General features: G+C 41.8%; 2 protein-coding genes across 5 annotated transcripts in view; both read left to right on the top strand.

The window, feature by feature from the left end:
• ATP6V0A2 (ATPase H+ transporting V0 subunit a2) overlaps positions 1-12,981 on the top strand; it is a 43,006-nt gene extending 30,025 nt beyond the window's left edge. For 3 of the 4 annotated variants that reach the window (XM_053588399.1, XM_053588397.1, XM_053588400.1), the window contains 9 exons: positions 222-409; positions 505-595; positions 1,281-1,399; positions 2,612-2,822; positions 5,065-5,184; positions 6,802-6,921; positions 8,659-8,776; positions 10,876-11,047; positions 11,946-12,981. In XM_053588399.1, the coding sequence (XP_053444374.1) occupies positions 222-409; positions 505-595; positions 1,281-1,399; positions 2,612-2,822; positions 5,065-5,184; positions 6,802-6,921; positions 8,659-8,776; positions 10,876-11,047; positions 11,946-12,051 (1,245 nt within the window). In that variant the 3' untranslated portion in view covers positions 12,052-12,981. The remainder of the gene's footprint in view (positions 1-221; positions 410-504; positions 596-1,280; positions 1,400-2,611; positions 2,823-5,064; positions 5,185-6,801; positions 6,922-8,658; positions 8,777-10,875; positions 11,048-11,945) is intronic. The other variant, XM_053588398.1, reaches the window with a different exon arrangement.
• A 2,600-nt stretch (positions 12,982-15,581) lies between these two features.
• The window catches only part of DNAH10 (dynein axonemal heavy chain 10), a 194,262-nt gene continuing 192,308 nt past the window's right edge, over positions 15,582-17,535 (top strand). Inside the window, exon 1 of the mRNA XM_053589697.1 lies at positions 15,582-16,037. Within this exon, the coding sequence (XP_053445672.1) occupies positions 15,827-16,037 (211 nt within the window). The 5' untranslated portion in view covers positions 15,582-15,826. The remainder of the gene's footprint in view (positions 16,038-17,535) is intronic.

The raw sequence follows: 17,535 nt of genomic DNA, 5'->3' as shown, positions 1-17,535 counted from the left end.
TGACCAGAAGAGAGTTGGCTCTTAGCTGCATGGCTGTAGCTGTGCTGCCTGAGAGGTCGTCAGCTTGCCCATCAGGGTCGTCCGTTATGGGGGTTGTTTTCTTAAAAGTGCTGAGAGGGCTTTATTTTTTAACTGGCTGAGAATGTGGCCGGACTGATTGCTGTCACATGACCACGCCTCCCAGCAATCATATCTTGGTCATCACGCTTTGCTCCCCACAGATCATGAGAATGTTCTTTAATGGGCGCTACATCCTCCTGCTCATGGGGCTGTTCTCCGTGTACACCGGCCTCATCTACAACGACTGCTTCTCCAAGTCGGTGAACCTGTTTGGCTCTGGGTGGAACGTGTCAGCTATGTTCAGCTCCAGCCACAGCCCATCTGAGCACAAGAAAATGGTGCTGTGGAAGTAAGTGTCCTGTTACCTGATCACGTTTGGGTACATTTGGGTAGAAAGCATTTTTCTGAGATTCCTCCCCATCCTCACTCTATTCTCTGTTACAGTGACAGCACCATAAGGCACAGCAGGGTTCTGCAGTTGGACCCAAGTGTGCCTGGGGTGTTCCGGGGCCCTTATCCTTTTGGCATTGACCCGGTGAGTGCTCTGCCCTGCCCTGGTCTCCACTTGGTCTGGGGTGCCCTCTAGTTTTAGGTGCCAGAAGGTCCTTTAGACATTTGAGCAGGGTTCACATGTGCTTATCTGAGGGAAGGTGCTTGGGTTACTCAGTGAGGGGCTCCCTGTGCTCTGACACCTTGGCTGTCATCAGCTCAGATGGGCCACTTGCTGCACTTCTACTTTTATAATTTTATAATTTATATTTTTTCACAATTAAACTTTACTACAAAATATACATATACAACAGTGTGTAGCATATGTGTGTAAACATGTTATAACACGTGTACTTGGGTGTCCCCTACTCAGTAAGAGGGGCTGTTACACAGGACCTTCTCTGCAACTTCGACCTTTGGCTCTGCGAATGTTGTGTGACTCTTTGTCTTGCTTTTCTTTGTGGCATTGCTTCCTGAGCATGTATCCCTGAATGCCGTGCTGTTCCATTTGGCATTCTTGGAGCTTTATATTAAGAAAATTGTTTTTTAAACTGTCCGTGGCTCTGTTTAAGAAAATCAGTGGTTCTCAGATTGAAAGCATCAAGAGAGAAATCTGAGTGTTGTTTTCTTTTTAAATTTAGAACTGCCTCTCAATTTAAGACAAGCACTTTCTTGAGAGTCACCTGTTGAAGGAAGTTAAAAGATTTTTGTTTTGTTTGTTTGGTCTTTAGATTTGGAACTTAGCCACAAATCGCCTCACTTTTCTAAACTCTTTCAAAATGAAGATGTCTGTGATCTTAGGAATCATTCATATGACTTTTGGAGTCATTCTGGGAATATTTAACCACTTGTAAGTACAGATGTTTTGAAAGCAATATTTAAGCCAAGTTTAGCATTTCATAAACTTTGCTTTCTGTTGTATGTAGACTGTATTTATTGGGTAAAGGGTAGCCAGTGTGGTAGTGTCCTGCCTTATTATGTATTATTCTGTTTTAATTATTTAGACTTTTTGCAGTTTCAGTGATTCATTCATTCAGGAAATATTTACTGAACACATAGTATGTGACAAGTGCTGTTCTAAGCACTAAGGAATTCAGCAGTAGGGAAGGCATGAAAATGTTTTTGCCCTCGTGGAGTGTGGGAGAGACACACAACACATAAATTTATATATTGCCGGAGTGGTTTTTATCATATTCCTTTTTATTTTACAAGTAAGAAAACTTTTTGTTTTTACTTTGTTTATTAGAGCTAGTCTATTAAGTATAGGGTCTCTAACTAGACCTCTCATTTTCCTCTCTGAACATAATTTGTGTAGTTTGATATTATAGCTTTAAGTTTTTTTTTTTTTGAGACAGAGCCTCAAGCTGTTGTCCTGGGTAGAGTGCCGTGGCTTCACAGCTCACAGCAACCTCCAACTCCTGGGCTCAAACAATTCTCCTGCCTCAGCCTCCCAAGTAGCTGGGACCACAGGCGCCTGCCACAATGCCTGGGTATTTTTTGGTTGCAGCCATCATTGTTGTTTGGGCCCGGGCTGGATTCAAACCCGCCAGCTCAGGTGTATGTGGCTGGCGCCTTAGCCGCTTGAACCACAGGTGCCGAGCCCAGCTTTAAGTCTTAATATAACTGGAAACTTGAAAAACTTTTACAGTAATTTAAGATACAGCATTTTGGAGCCAGATTCAGTAATAGTTTGTAGCTTTGCTTTGACGAAATGTTTTTTTTTTTTTTATTAATATTAAATCATAGCTGTATACATTAATGTGATCATAGGGCACCATACACTGGTTTTATAAACAGTTTGACACGTTTCTGAATAAAAGAATTGAGGAAGAAAGCTTGAGTGGGTTTGAGCACAAAAGCATTAGTCATTTTTGCTGTCCTCACATCTCTTGTTCCTTGTGGATGTATCTGGAATGCTAGTATGAATCATCACAAGACAAATGATATTAAAGTGAACTGGCTTTATTTTTTTTTTTTTAGTCACAAAGAATGGAGATTGATTTATTCTTTTTAACTTAGGCTGATCTTGTTCATGGGTTGAGTGATGTATTCTTTTTTCTAGGCATTTCAGGAAGAAGTTCAATATTTATTTGGTTTCCATCCCAGAACTTCTCTACATGCTCTGCATCTTCGGATACCTTATATTTATGATTGTCTATAAGTGGCTGGTTTTTTCATCAGAAACCTCCAGAAATGCTCCTAGCATTCTGATCGAATTTATTAATATGTTTTTATTTCCAGCTACTGAAACAAATGGTCTTTACACAGGGCAGGTGAGTAATCTTTTAGACTCTCATGAACTTAACAGATGTTTTCCTGAAAGCCTTTTATTCTGATCAGTAGAAGGACTGCAGGTGATTTCTAGAAGGAGCGAAAGTGATTTCTGCAGGCCTCCCCGGAACTGAGCAAGTGTTCTGTGTCTGTGTGTTATCACAGAGGATGCTGTTCTGGCTCGACTGCTGTGCTGGAGCTCTGGGCAGGCTGGGTGACCAGAATTTCTGCTAATCAGTAGTACCTCCATTTAGAATGAGCACCTGGACCACAGCACATGGGCCCTGGCCAAAAATGGCAGTCGTATACTTGTATGTTTTGTGATGTCGGACTCTTAGGGCTCACTGTTCTGCTTGGAGTCCCAGCTCTGCCATTTCCTCAAAATGGAACTTTGAACAGATTACTGAACTTCTTGTGCCTCAGTTTCCTCATCTGCAAAACAGGAGTAAAAATAGGACTCAGTTCATAGTATAAAGATAATATGTCCAAAGTGCTTTAAAGAGTGCTTAGCATGTATTAGAGCTATTCAATAAATACAGCATTTTCTGTAGCTTTTACTTTGTCTTATTTTGAGGGTCTTTCTGCCTTATTAAGTGCCCTAGCTCCTTCCCAAGCATGGTGTTGAAAACACTGCTTTCGACACAGGCTGGTGTCTGTGAGGATGTGTGGGGGATCCCTCTTCAGAGTTCAGACATCTTTGGTTCTCCTGAGCCATGTTTTTGTTTTTAATCTTATTCCTATTTTGTTTTTTACTTGTTATTGGCTGCTACAAAGGTTTAAGTCAGATGCGAAGCTCAGTTTATAGAACTTTGGGCTTTGGTTAAGAGCTGTGTATTTGTGTTCTTTTTGAACTTTTCAAGTTTTGACTTTTATGTCTCTTTTTCCTGTTCATGATTTTTTAAAAATTTTATTTTGTCATTATTTTATTGAAACTTTTTACAATGACATGGATATTATAGATAAATGCATGGGAGATCAGTGGGGCATAAGTGCTGTGGTCAGAAAGAGCAGTGAGAGGGAAGTGCCCTTATTTAGCACCAATTGCATACTGAAAAATTTTCATGGCCGCCCACGAGGTAGGTATGCCATCCCAGCAGTGATGATGGTGGCTTGGGGCAGGCTTGTCAGTCCCCAGCTAGTAGGGTCAGAATGTTAACCCTGGTGTGTTTGGCTCCTCTGATGTGGCTCTGCCTGTAGCCCCCACTCTCTTCCCATTTCAAGGGGTAAATTATGTCTATGGTGCATAGACAACATAACCTCGTACCTGAATAACACACATGACTCAATTTGGAATGAAAGGGAAGCCACCGAGAGGGATAAACATGGGGCAGCATCTGGGCCAGATCTTATAAATTCACAGATACTATAGTGGCTGTGTGAGTGGAAATGTGTTTTGGTCTTATTTTTATTTATTTATTTATTTTTGAGACAAGAGTCTCACTTTGTTGTTCTTGGTAGAGTGCTGTGGCATCACAGCTCACAGCAACCTCAAATTCTTGGGCTCAAGCGATTCTCTTGCCTCAGCCTCCCGAGTAGCTGGGACTACAGGCGCCCGCCACAGTACCCTGCTACTTTTATAGATGTCTCCCTGTGGCTCAGGCTGGTCTTGAACTTGTGAGCTCAGGCAGTCCGCCCACTTCAGCCTCCCAGAGTGCTTGGATTATAGGGGTGAGCCACTGTGCCCAGCTGTGTTTTGCTCTTGAATTAATTTTCAGTAACTATTTTAGTTTTGTTCTGAATGTTATTTCAGTATTTTTCATGTGTTGAGTACTATATACTCACAGGTCTTATATAGTCTTTATAATAAGTCAATAAAAAAATAGAACCAAGAATATAAAAAAAGTATTCTGATCATGTTTGTATTTTGCCATTTACAGTCTTTCCAGAAAATGATTATCGAGAGTTTGACTCCATTTAGAATTTTCTTAAAATTTCCTTACTGGTCCGAGGGTGATAAAGTGAAACTCTGTCTCTAAAAAAAAAAAAATTTCCTTACTGGTTTAAAACATAAGAATATATGTACTTTACCCCTATATCATTAATATTATTCATCAGTTCTAGAATTCAGCTGTGAGTTTAGGAAAAAGAAAACAGTTCACTGGCATATATAATTTGGCTTACATGTATTTAGTGTTCCCTGCAGAGAGACGTTCTGTTTGATCTTTACTAATCTATGCAAGTGCTGCTGACATTGTTGGCACACCTTTGCATTTTGATTGATTTTCTTTCCTTTTGCACTAACAGGAACATGTCCAGAAAGTGTTGCTGGTTGTCACAGTATTGTCTGTCCCTGTCCTCTTCTTGGGAAAGCCACTCTTTTTATTATGGCTGCACAATGGACGCAGCTGCTTTGGGGTAAGCCGGGTGAGTTTGAAGGCATGTTGTGTAAGTTGTGAGCAACATCTACTTTTAGTTGTTATAGAGATTGGCGTAAAAACCACCTTTCAGAGGGTCCCAGGCTCTAGGTTTAAAAGCCCAAACTTCCCTTTATTTAGAACCTTGATGTTGCTTGTCCTGCAGAAGCGTAATGACAGGGCCTGCCGAGTCCTGTGTGTGTGGCAGCAAGCCCCACTATTCTGAACAACAAGCCTGTTAGGCATTTAACTCAGTCCTTTGATCCAGCTTGCCATAATTAAAAAGTTTTTTCCATGTTCTTACCTTTTAATTTTTTTCTTTAAAGTGTTTTTTATTTAAATAATATAACTAGTTTATAGAAAATATGGAAAATATAGAATATTAAGTTCCACCACTCAATTATAACCAGTTACCACTTGCTGAATTTCTTTCCAGATTGTTCTCCCGTGTGTCTAATATCTCATTTTCTTTCTTTTTAAAAAAATTAATATACATAACATAGAATTTGCCATTTTAACCATTTTTAAGTGTATGATTCAGTGGCATTCAGAACATTCACAATGTTATGTAACCATCACCGCCTTCCATCTGCAATACTTTTTCATCTTGCAGAACTGAAACTCTGTTCCAATTAAACACTAAGTCCCTATTCCTTTCTCCTCCCAGCCCCTGGTAACCACCACTCCAGTTTCTGTCTCTGTTTGACTAGCGGCCTCATATAAGTATTACAGAATCATGCAGTATTTGTCTCTTGTGTCTAGCTTCTTTCACTTAGCATAATGTCTTTAAAGTTCATCCGTGTTACAGGATGTGCCAAAATCTCCTTTTCTGAAACTGAGTAATATTCCACCGTGTAGATATACCACATTGTGTTTATTCATTCATCCATTGATGGACATTTGGATTGTTTCCACCTTTTGGCTGTTGTGTACTTTGTTGCTGCTATGAAGATGGTATATAAGTATCTCTTTGAGTCTCTGCTTTCAGTTCTTTTGAGTATATACCCAGAATTGGAATTGCTGGATCATATCATAATTGCATGTTTATTTTATTTATTTATTTATTTCTTGAGACAGAGTCTCACTATGTCACCCTCAGTAGAGTGCGGTGGCATCACAGCTCACAGCAATCTCAAAGTCTTTTGGGCTTAAGCAATTCTCTTTCCTCAGCCTCCCAAGTAGCTGGGACTACAGGTGCCTGCCACAGTACCCGGCTATTTTTTTGTTGCAGTTGTCATTGTGGTTTAGCTGGCATGGGCTGGCTTTGAACCCGCCAGCTGGGGTGTATGTGGCTGGCATCTTACCCACTGAGCTACAGGTGCCACCATAATTCTATGTCGAATTCTTGAGGAATGACCGTACTGCTTTTTCACAGCGGCTGTGGCATTTAACATTCCTACCAACAACGCATGAGGGTTCCAGTGTCTCTGCACATCCTCCCAACACTTATCATTGTATGGTTTTTGGTAATAGCCATCCTAATGGGTATGAAGTGCTTGTTTTCTTTTAAGAACTTCTTTATTCCCAAAGAGCTGAATCATTAAGAGAAAAAAGGGCTATATAACTTTGGTTTTGTTACAAGCTTATAGTTTTAAAGGCACTGACTGTACACTCTTTTTATTGTTAGAGTGGCTACACACTTATAAGGAAAGATAGTGAGGAAGAAGTTTCTTTGCTGGGAAACCAAGATATAGAAGAGGGACATAACCAAATGGAAGATGGATGTAGAGAAATGAGATGCGAAGAGGTAATCTTTTCAGTTGCTATCGATAAACTTACATAAGTAATGAAGTCTTTTGCAGATAATCATCATGATAAAATGATAATAATTTTAAAATACAAAGTAACAGTTACTCAAAGCTTTCCAAATGCTGTTTTGGTTGTACAGTTGGTGTCATAATATAAGAATTTGGGTTCTCATTTTATTGTTTTACTTTTACGATGGGACTTACACTGTTACCATTACAAGTTATGATTGAAATGACTTAAGGTACCATGAATATTACTTTCAAAAGATTCTTGTATAATAACTTTTTTTTTTTTTTAAGAGATGGGATCTCACTCTTGCCCAGGCTGGTCTTGAACTCCTGAGTTCAACCCATGGCCTGCCTCGGGCTCCCAGAGTGCTAGAACTACAGGTGTGAGCCACGTCTCCCAGCCATAAATTGTTTTTTGACTTGAGACAGGGTCTCTCTCTCTGTTGCTCCAGATGGAATGCAGTGTCATCATCATAGCTCACTATAACCTCAGACTCCCTGGTAAACATAGGCGCCTGCCACCACATTTGGCTAATATTCCTATTTTTTGTAAAGATGGGATCTCGATCTTTCTCAGGCTGGTCTCTTAGGCATAGGCTTCTAGCCTTAAGCAGTCCTCCGGTCTCAGCCTCCCAGAGTGCTAGGATTATGGACGTGGGCCACCACACCATTCCCAGAACTTTCTATAGTTGCAAGACACAGAGACCCAGTTTACTCTCATTTCAAAGGGAGATCTACTGGCTCATGTCAGGACAGAAGTAGAGTTGGTTTCAGAATGATTACAGTTTCTGAATCTCTAATTCTAAGAGGCCTTGGTTTGTTTTGTGGGTTTTTTCTTTTTGGAGACAAAGTCTGACTCTCACTCTGGGTAGAATGCTGTGGTGTCATCATAGCTCACAGCAAACTCAAACTTTTGGGCTCAAGTGATCCTCTTGCCTCTGTTTCTTTTTCTTTCTTTCTTTTTTTTTTTTTTAGTAGAAACAGGATCTTCCTCTTGCTCAGGCTAGGTTTGAACTCCTGAGCTCAAGCGGTCTGCCCATCTTGGCCTCCCAGAGTGCTAGGATTACAAGCATGAGCCACTGCACCCAGCCCAAACAAAATTTCTTATAGTCAACATTTTGTAATTATCGTGTAATTTAGTGTTTTAATGTGGGATAATTAATATTTGGGCTTATAGAATGATAGAAAAACAGAAAGCATAGCTGGAAAGAGCACTGGAGTCTTCTTGCCTTGTGTTTTGCAGCCTTTTCACTATCAGGGACTCCTTTTATTATTTTCCCTTCTTGACTCTGTATTTAGAGTTCTTTTATCTATTAAGCTAGCTGAGTTATTAATGGTCTTTTACTCTCATTAGTAAACACCCTTTTTATCGTTATATGTTGTGTGATACTGACATCAGTTCAGGAGTACCACTGTCCTGGGCTGTGGCAATGCTGCCTCTTCTAGTCTAGCCCCTGCATTTACACAGGGAAACTGAGGCAGGGGATGGAAGCGGGGCTGGTGAGAATGAGGAGCTGGGGTGAGCTCCATGGTTGTGGAACTGGAAGTGGTGGAGCTGTGAACAGAATTTGATCTTGAGATTTCTGTTCCTTACCCTCTTGGGTGTTGTCACCAGAATTCCAGAAGGCAGTTCTTTCATTGTAATCTCGAAAGTGGAACACATTAATATGTGGAAGTATTCGTGTAATACAGGGAAGCTAACACATACTGTGTGCTCTCTCTCTCAGTTCAATTTTGGAGAGATACTAATGACCCAGGTCATTCATTCCATCGAGTACTGTCTTGGCTGCATCTCCAACACTGCCTCCTACCTGAGGCTCTGGGCCCTTAGTCTGGCTCATGCACGTAAGTTTTGACTCAGACCTGCAGTCCCCAGACTTTGTGCTGAGACACCCTCTCATGCTGTGGTGATCTCAGGGGAGACACTGGGGGGGGAAGGCAGCTAATTTTTTTTTTTTTTTTTTTGAGACAGTTTCACTTTGTCGCCCTCAGTAGAGTACTGTGGCATCACAGCTCATAGTAACCCCAACTCTTGGGCTCAAGCGATTCTCTTGCTTCAGCCTCCCAAGTAGCTGGGACTACAGATGCCTGCCACAATGCCTGACTTTTTTAGAGATGGGGTCTTGCTCTTGCTCAAGCTGGTCTCAAACTCATGAGCTCAGGCAATCCACCCACCTCGGCCTCCTAAGTGCTGGTATTACAGGCGTGAGTTACCATGCCTGGCCACTGTGGGAGTAATTTAAGTTTTTCAGGGAAACAATACCATCTTTGAGTTATTGTGGGAACTTGTGCTGTTAACTACTGAATACATAGATCTGGGGTGCTGAGAAAAACAATCACTGAGGCATGAGGGGCTTTGAGAACTAAGAAGACTTGGGAACCTCTGGGGTAAACACCTTCAATTTCTCTCTGCAGTTATTGTTACTGTTTTTGTTATTACTGCCATTTTACTCAGTCCTGCCATACCAGCTGTGAATATTTATTTATTTTAATCAAGTCCTAAAACAATGGTGATTAATAGGTTTCGCTATAGGCATTCCTGTCTTTGCACAATCCAATAATGCACAAATTTTATTTTTCACTGTTTAGTTAAATAACACCTGTTCTATAACAGCACAGCTCAAATTTCAGTAACCACAGTCTACTATCTGTGAGTACATGTGTAAAAGTACACACTTTGCTGCTTGTTCTTTAGTCTGCAGATGACGTAAGTGATGCTTTCTTCTTTCAAAGTGTTGGCATTTGGTGACTGTGCATCTGGTATTCAGCTCACAAGCAGACAGCAGAGAGTGTGGTGGTGTCACCTCATTGTCCCCTGGCAAACCCATAGGACATTTTATAAAAATGACTAATCGAAGGAGGAAATTGGCCAACAAAGATAAAAGTGCAGCAGAGACACCAAAAGTGATGACACTTAAAGTGAAATTCAAAGAGAGCATTAATGCAGTATACAGCAGCCAACTTTGGGGATGCTCATGCCACTTCCGTTGGGGAGGCTCCAGTTCTGGAGTCACTTTGTGGCAGCCGAGCTTAGTGATGTGAGCAAGGGGAAAGTGGCGGCGCAGATGCTGATGGCCCAGAGGGATGCTCAGAGATGGTCTAGGATGCTGAAGCTGCAAAGGGTACTAGATCCAAACTTAGCAAAGAATATGGCATTTGGACACATACTAGAAAAGAACACGTGCTACGTATCAGGTCACTCAACTTGCCAAGTTATTATAAGAACAAGAAAGCAAGTATTGTTCAAACTACCTGTGATGAGGTGTTTTTTTTTTTTTTTTTTTTTTAAGAAAATGCCTTAATACTTAGTGCTTCTAATGTTTTAAAGATAGATTTAGTATTTTTTTTTCCATTTCCCTATAACTAACATTAAGAGAGTTTTAAAGTTCTGACAAAAAATTCAAGGGCCATAGAACAATCATAATTTTTCCCTTTCATTGGTTGATAAAAGATGCTGGGGGATGGGGTGATGGTGAAGTCACATTCATGCTCCTGTACTACTGCGCACAGCAAGGATGACCTGAACTTGTAAAAAATGCCTGATGAGAGGGCTTTTTTTTTTTTAATTACACTGACATTTTTAGAAGCATAGTGGAAGGTCTGGAATTTTGTGGCTGGAGGGTCCCCTGTGGTCTATTATCTCCATTTTGCAGAGGAGGTAACTGAAGCCAATGAGGGTTGGTGTGCTGCTGTCAGGTCCACTGCTGCTCTGGAACGGAACTAATGCTACCCCAGTCTGAGTCAAGATCTGCTGTTAGTAGGAGGGCCTCTGATATTTCTGGAATGCCAAGTCTTCCTCAGTGTTCAAGACAGTTAAACAGCTGGTTAACTTTTACACGAGAGGCGGGTTCCATAGGAGCTATGTATGCATGCTATTTTATGGGATCACAGTTCAGAGTTGAATGTAAGTGGAAGTGACTTCTGCAAACTGAATTCCTTTCCAGAGTTATCTGACGTCCTGTGGGCCATGCTCATGCGTGTGGGCCTTCGCGTGGACACTACTTACGGGGTCCTGCTCCTGCTCCCAGTGATCGCCCTCTTTGCAATTTTGACAATTTTCATCCTTTTGATCATGGAAGGGCTTTCTGCATTTCTTCATGCCATACGTCTCCATTGGTGAGTTTGAAATTTAGCTTAGGGACTGTTACTTAAAAAATATAACCCAGCTCAGTGCCCATAGCTCAGTGGTTAGGGCGCCTACCACATACACCGGAGCTGGGGGGGTTCAAACCTAGCCCGGGGCTGCTAAACAACAATGACAACTACGACAAAAAAACAGCTGGGCGTTGTAGTGGGTACCTGTAGTCCCAGTTACCTGGGAGGCTGAGGCAAGGAAATTGCTTAAGGCCAAAAGTTTGAGGTTGTTGTGAGCATGATGGCACGGCACTCTACCGAGGGTGACATAGTGAGACTGTCTCAAAAAATAAAAAATAAATAAAAAATATAACTCCTTCCCCCAAAATATATAGAACAAAAATCTGATGCTTAAGGTAGGCTTGTTTTTCCCTTCTTGTCATTGGGATCTGTATTCAGATCTTCTGAGTTAAAATTTTATTTTGTTTCTCAACTGTTATTACTTCATGCTTACAAGTTTTTGCTTACAGAATAATTATATATGTTTTATAATGTTAATTCACTTTGGGTCTGACAGATTGCTTTATCTTATTGCAAAATACTTATGTATTTCTTATGTGTTACAGTGTATATCAGATTACTCCTCCATGTATCCACTTACCTACCTGGAGAGAGAGGTTCTTATTACTTGTGCATGTGCCTTCCGTATGTCTGGTAGTGTGACAGAGGTGGCATTAGAGAAAGTTTGTGTTACACATTAGGACAGTCCACACAGGGGCAGGAGGTATGTAAGTAAAAATATTTGTGCTTAGAGCATATTAGGGAATGAAGCAATCAGCACATGAGGTTTTTTTTTTTTTTAACATATTAATGTTGTTTTAAGAAACGTAGGAATGTTATTTCATAATTTTCCGTTAATACATGGATTTTCTTTTTTTAGGGTAGAATTTCAGAACAAATTCTACGTTGGTGCAGGCACCAAATTTGTTCCTTTTTCATTCAGTCTGCTTTCATCGAACTTCAATAAGGATGACAGTGTGGCATGATCATCCTGCTGTAACCAGCAAACTTTCAAATTTATGGAGAATTATCATGTTATAGAATTTCACTTATCTCAATTTCTGATAGGAAAGATTCCATCTTCATTGATTGCCTTATGATATAGCCAAATAATTCTGTAAGATATACCTCTTCTTCTTATGTTAAATATTTTGTATAGTTTATCAATTTCAGGTATATAAATTTCCTTTGGTTTTTATGATGAGCATATATAAGCTTTTGTCAAATGTTATGTTAAAGTTGTTTTTTAAAAGATAGGATGGAGGAGAGAAGCCAGTTTCAAATGGCTAATTAAAAAAATGGTCTTAGATACTTGATTCCTTTAAACTTTATTAAAAAAGAAAAGTTATTCTGTTACCTGAAGTTGTCAGATAATATTTTCCAACTGTTTAAGTTAGCATGGTTTTTTTAAAAAAATTAATGATGGCTAAGCAAAAGTTCACATTTATTCTGCTTGATTAAAAAATATGCAAACATTTTTTATCATATGCTATCTAGAATTACAATTTCTACAATTTTGTCTTGTTTTAAAAAATTGGGGGAAATGGGATAAAATAACATACAACAAATGGCTATCCCATTTGTATATTTTTTTAGAGACTCTTATCCTCTTACCCTTTCATAAAACCAATATACCATTGTATGTCTGGAAAGATAAATTGTATACTGAGCCTTAAAACCCAGTTTGATTGTAGAAGACCTAATGTTACTATGACTTGAACTGAATGACCAACTTGGCTGATGTTACTGAACCAAATGAGTGAAGGAAGGGTTAAAAAGTAGTATTTTGTATATTTTTTATAACAAAATATAAATTAAGATATTTTACCGTGAAGAGATTGCACTTACCCTTGAGAACAGTGTAATTATAATTTTTTATTTTCAGACTATTTCTAAATAAAGGTCTGATATAGGTATTTAGAGTTAATTTAACCTTCAAACGCTATCTAGATCGGTTGAAAACTAAATCTTACTAAGCCATTAATTTGTAAAACTTAGTTTAAATTCATCTGTTCACTTGACATTTAGTTTTTTGTGAATTTGAGTCAGCCCTATTGAACATTTTGATCTATACTGTCATCTTGTAAATCATGTCAGTTTTTCATATTTTGCTTTTATTGATTTGAGATAATTATTTTCTCTTTCTTAACATTTAGAGTACCACACATTAAAGGTCTGTCTGCTTCCATAGTCCTTCACTGTGCTTAGTTACAGAGAGTTTGACACTTTCTTTTTTTTTTTTGCAGTTCTTGGCTGGGGCTGGGTTTGAACCCAGCACCTCCAGCATATGGGGCTGGTGCCTTACTCCTTTGAGCCACAGGGCCGCCCAAGTTTGACACTTTCATGACAAGCACCATTCTGGTAGCACTGAATTGAAGTAGATCTTTGCAAATGATTTCAAGGCTCATTGGCTGAGAGGCCTGAACTGAATATCATCCCACCTAACTTTGACTCTAAAATTCAACCTTCTTTATTATAATGAAGATTTTATGCTGCTGCTTGATGAGAGGTAACCAAGGCTAGTTTGGATTCCCTGCTTTTTGTCCCTTATGTTAATTAATATTATCAAACACAAAACAATGCTGATGAAACTCCTTAAAATGAATTTGTTGTCAAAGTTAAGTTTCTCCAGAAAGGTGTAATGTTGGGCACTTCTGTGGGGGGAATATGAAATCCAAGCAATGCTGTTCAGATTTCAAAGTTTTTTACCTACAGCTGATGTTCCCCACAAGTTGTAATTAGGTTAAGTAACCTAGATTTTTGACAGATCTAATCCAAAGATCTGTCAAAAATAGTAGGAATGACTTCATCCCTAGGAAACCCAAGACTTCTGATTCAGGACTTTATTAGCTAATTATTAGTAAATGGTGTCTGCTGAATCTCTTCCCTCGTGGTAATTGTCATGGGTGCCAGTTTTAAATTCTAATTAACTAGCCGGGCGTTGTGGTGGATGCCTGTAGTCCCAGCTACTTGGGAGGCTGAGGCAAGAGAATCGCTTAAGCCCAAGAGCTGGAGGTTGCTGTGAGCTGTGATGCCAGGGCACTCTACCGAGGGTGACATAGTGAGACTCTGTCTCAAAAAAAAAAAAAAAATTCTAATTAACACCTCCTGTCAGAATATAGAACACAAAGGGTGAAGAATCCTTTTTCATTTGAAATCTATGTAATGGTTATATAGAAGGTAATTAATACGAAAAGCAAATCAATCATCCTAACTTTTGTGAAAGAACTCTGTGGAAATATAGGTTGATACGGTATCATATCCACCAAAGGAAGTTTTATTTCTTTATAACTCGATTGGCTCTGATGTCATGCTATCAGAGTGGTGACTCTGTTTTGATTGTTATTAAGCAATTTGCTAGAACCTATTATGCAGACAATTTTTAAGATAGTCTTCATTCCCTTGATAGCAAATATCCAGAGGAAAAACAGTCAGATGATTGGATGACACTAAATATCTCTTTATTTTCTTAAAGATAAATGTCATGACAGCCACATTTTTTAGTTTTCATTCAGATGATTATTGCCATATGTTAATGAAGTCCTCAAATAAAAGCCCAAGGGATTTTTTTAGTAAAGTAGAATTTGATTTCATCCTGCTAGCATGGAGACTTTGCTTGCAGTGGAGGAGTCTGGTCAGTTAAGGACTACAAAAGATGGTCCTGGATTGTGCTAAGCCCTGGGGATTTGCTATTATCAACAGGACTTGGAAAGACTCTTCTTTCGCTGAATGCTGCTGTCTTCCTTTCTGGAATGGGTATTTTATAACAACATTCTGGTCTCAATGGTCAGTCTGCAGTAGTTTAATAAGGCAGGGAATATCTATAGCATGGGTCACTCTTACCATGTTTATGAATTAAATATTCAGGCATTTTATAACCTGATTCATTTTGGAAAGCAAAAACAAAAATAACATCTACACCTGTTCTGCAGCCCGCATTTTAAAACAAATTTCTCTATTAAAAATGTAAAGCCAGGTTTGCTTGCATGCCATATGGACTAGGTCCAAGAAGGTTCTTAAGAAATCCTAATTCAAGATGATGGAAATAAGGCAATTTGGAGAAATAGTTTTCCAACAGTCAGGCCATTAATGCTGAATTTTGGTTTAGAGTTTTAAGAAATGCTTAGAACATTCCACTTTTTCCTGGATGGGAAAATCTAACAAGAAGGTTAGGTTTTGAAAGCGTCAGCCTAGTAATCTAGGGGCTCAACGTGGGGAAATGACAGTCTTTTGCTTCACAAATGCATGAACGGACAAATTTGCATCTTCCTATCAGTATTGGACTTCCTTTTACTAATGACAAATAAATATAGCTATATTTTTCAAAACGGGCGTTCTTCTTTATTATGCTTTCGCTTGACTACAAAGCCAGAGAACTCTGCTCCTTTTTCGTCCCTGCACCCGAGAAGGAGCTGGTTCCCTCACTCCGCCGCCGCCCTTCGCTGCACAGTCGCGGAGGGCTGAGGCTGTGTGCCCCTCCCGGCCTTCCACCCTGTTCCCGCCGCCCGGAGCTGGAACCCTGCCTGGCGCCTCTCCCACCCGAGCGCCCGCATCCGCAGGGTGGGCATGCGCCCTGCAGCCCGGGGGGGGGGGCCTATGGCCGTGCGCCCCTGGGTTGCGCCTACGGCCGTGCGCGGGCGCGGGGCGCAGGCCTGGGTTGACGGGGCGCGCAGGAGGCCGTTGCCGGGGCGTCCGTAGCTAGGGTCGCCGTTGTCACGGACGCCAGGCCGGCACCCGGCTCCCTCGGCCCGGCGCCGCGCCATGGACGACCTGCGGGTGCTGTGGATGCGCGACCGCGTGTACACCGCCTTCGGCCTCACCGACCCCCAGCTCTTTGAGGAGCTGCTGAACCGCGACGACGGCGAGGCGGAGGACGAGATCCTGCACTTCCTCAACAAGGCGAGCGAGGAGGAGGGCGCCTTAACGCTCTTCTTCTACCGCACGGTGGTGCCCGAGGAGGAGGTGGAGATAGGTGAGCCCGCCCTTCCAGCTCCGCGCCCCCTCCCGCCCGCCGCGTGCGGGGAGCTGCGAGACCTCGGGTCACAGCCGCCCCTGCCCTCCGGGTCCGCAGCCCACTTGGGCAGTCAGACCTTCCATGAAAACCTACAGCCAACTCTTGCTTAGCTCTCACCCTGCGGCAGCCTCAGATCCACGCGCTCATGTCTCCTCAGGCGTCCTGTGGGGCGGGTGTATCGGCATCCCCACTTTACAGACGAGCAGACTGGCACAGAGAGGGTTAAGTAACTCGCCCAAGGCCACGTGGGCAGCGGGATTCGCCGTCCTGTACACGAAGTGACTGGGTACAACCTGCCCAGATGCTGGCAGGAGAGGCCCAGGCACTCACACTGTCTTTGGTGGTCGCAGGGTCTCAGGGAGGGGCAGAAGAGCAATCCCTTTATATTTCTGGAGGCTCTGATACTATGTATGATAGAAAATAGGTAATGCCAACACAAGGTTTTTAAAAAATTACTGCAGTTTTAGATGTTTATGTTGAATAAGTCAGCATCTCTAATGCAAAAAAAGTCACGGTGACTGGGTGCTCAGACCCCGTGTAGAGTTGGGTTCTCATCCCAAAGGGTAGGCCTGCTCACCTTGAAAGGCTGAGGACACAGATGAGGGGAGCACAGGGTTGTAAGAGGCGGCAGGACCCAGCCAGTGGGCTGCCCAGATGGGAACCTACCAGGGAGGAGGTGGAAAAAGTTACCTCCTTGTGGCAGCGTCCAGACAGCTGTCCTGAACTCCTGCCAGATCTGTATCAGCCTCCGGAATATGAAGACTTACAGATCCCACACTGGACCTCTCACAGGTGGGGTTGTGGAGCCAGGTATACTCTTTTTTGAGTCTCACTTTATCGCCCTCGGTAGAGTGTGGTGGCGTCACACAGCTCACAGCAACCTCCAGCTCCTGGGCTTAGGCGATTCTCTTGCCTCAGCCTCCTGAGTAGCTGGGGCTACAGGTGCCCTCCACAACGCCCAGCTATTTTTTTTTTGTTGCAGTTTGGCCTATAGTTTCAGCCACTCAGGCCCAAGGAGTTCAAGGTTACAATGATTTGTGATTGTGCCACTGCACACCAGCCTGGGCTAGAGTTTGAACCCTCCACCCTTGGTATATGGGGCTGGCGCCCTACCCACTGAACCACAGGCACCGCCCTTTTTTTTTTTTTTTTTTTCTCAAGACGCAGTCTTGCCTGGTCACCCTTGGTAGGCATTATAGCTAACAGCAATGTCAAACTTCTGGGCTCAAGTGATCCTCTTGCCTCAGCTTCCCCAGTACCTGGGACTACAGGTGCCTGCCATAATGCCTGAGTAGATTCTTTGAGATGGGGTCTGGCTCTTGCTCAGGCTGATCTCGAACTCCTGAGCTCACGTGATCCACTTGCCTCAACCTCCCAGAGTACAGGGTTACAGGCACATGAGTCACTGTGCCTGGCACTAGGTATACTTTTTTTTGAAGGTACTAGACACATTTAT

The sequence above is a fragment of the Nycticebus coucang genome, chromosome 4, assembly GCF_027406575.1.
Source record: "Nycticebus coucang isolate mNycCou1 chromosome 4, mNycCou1.pri, whole genome shotgun sequence".
Taxonomy (NCBI): Eukaryota; Metazoa; Chordata; class Mammalia; order Primates; family Lorisidae; genus Nycticebus; species Nycticebus coucang.
The sequence above is the reverse complement of the archived record's forward strand: the minus strand, read 5'-3'. Positions and strand labels throughout refer to the sequence as shown.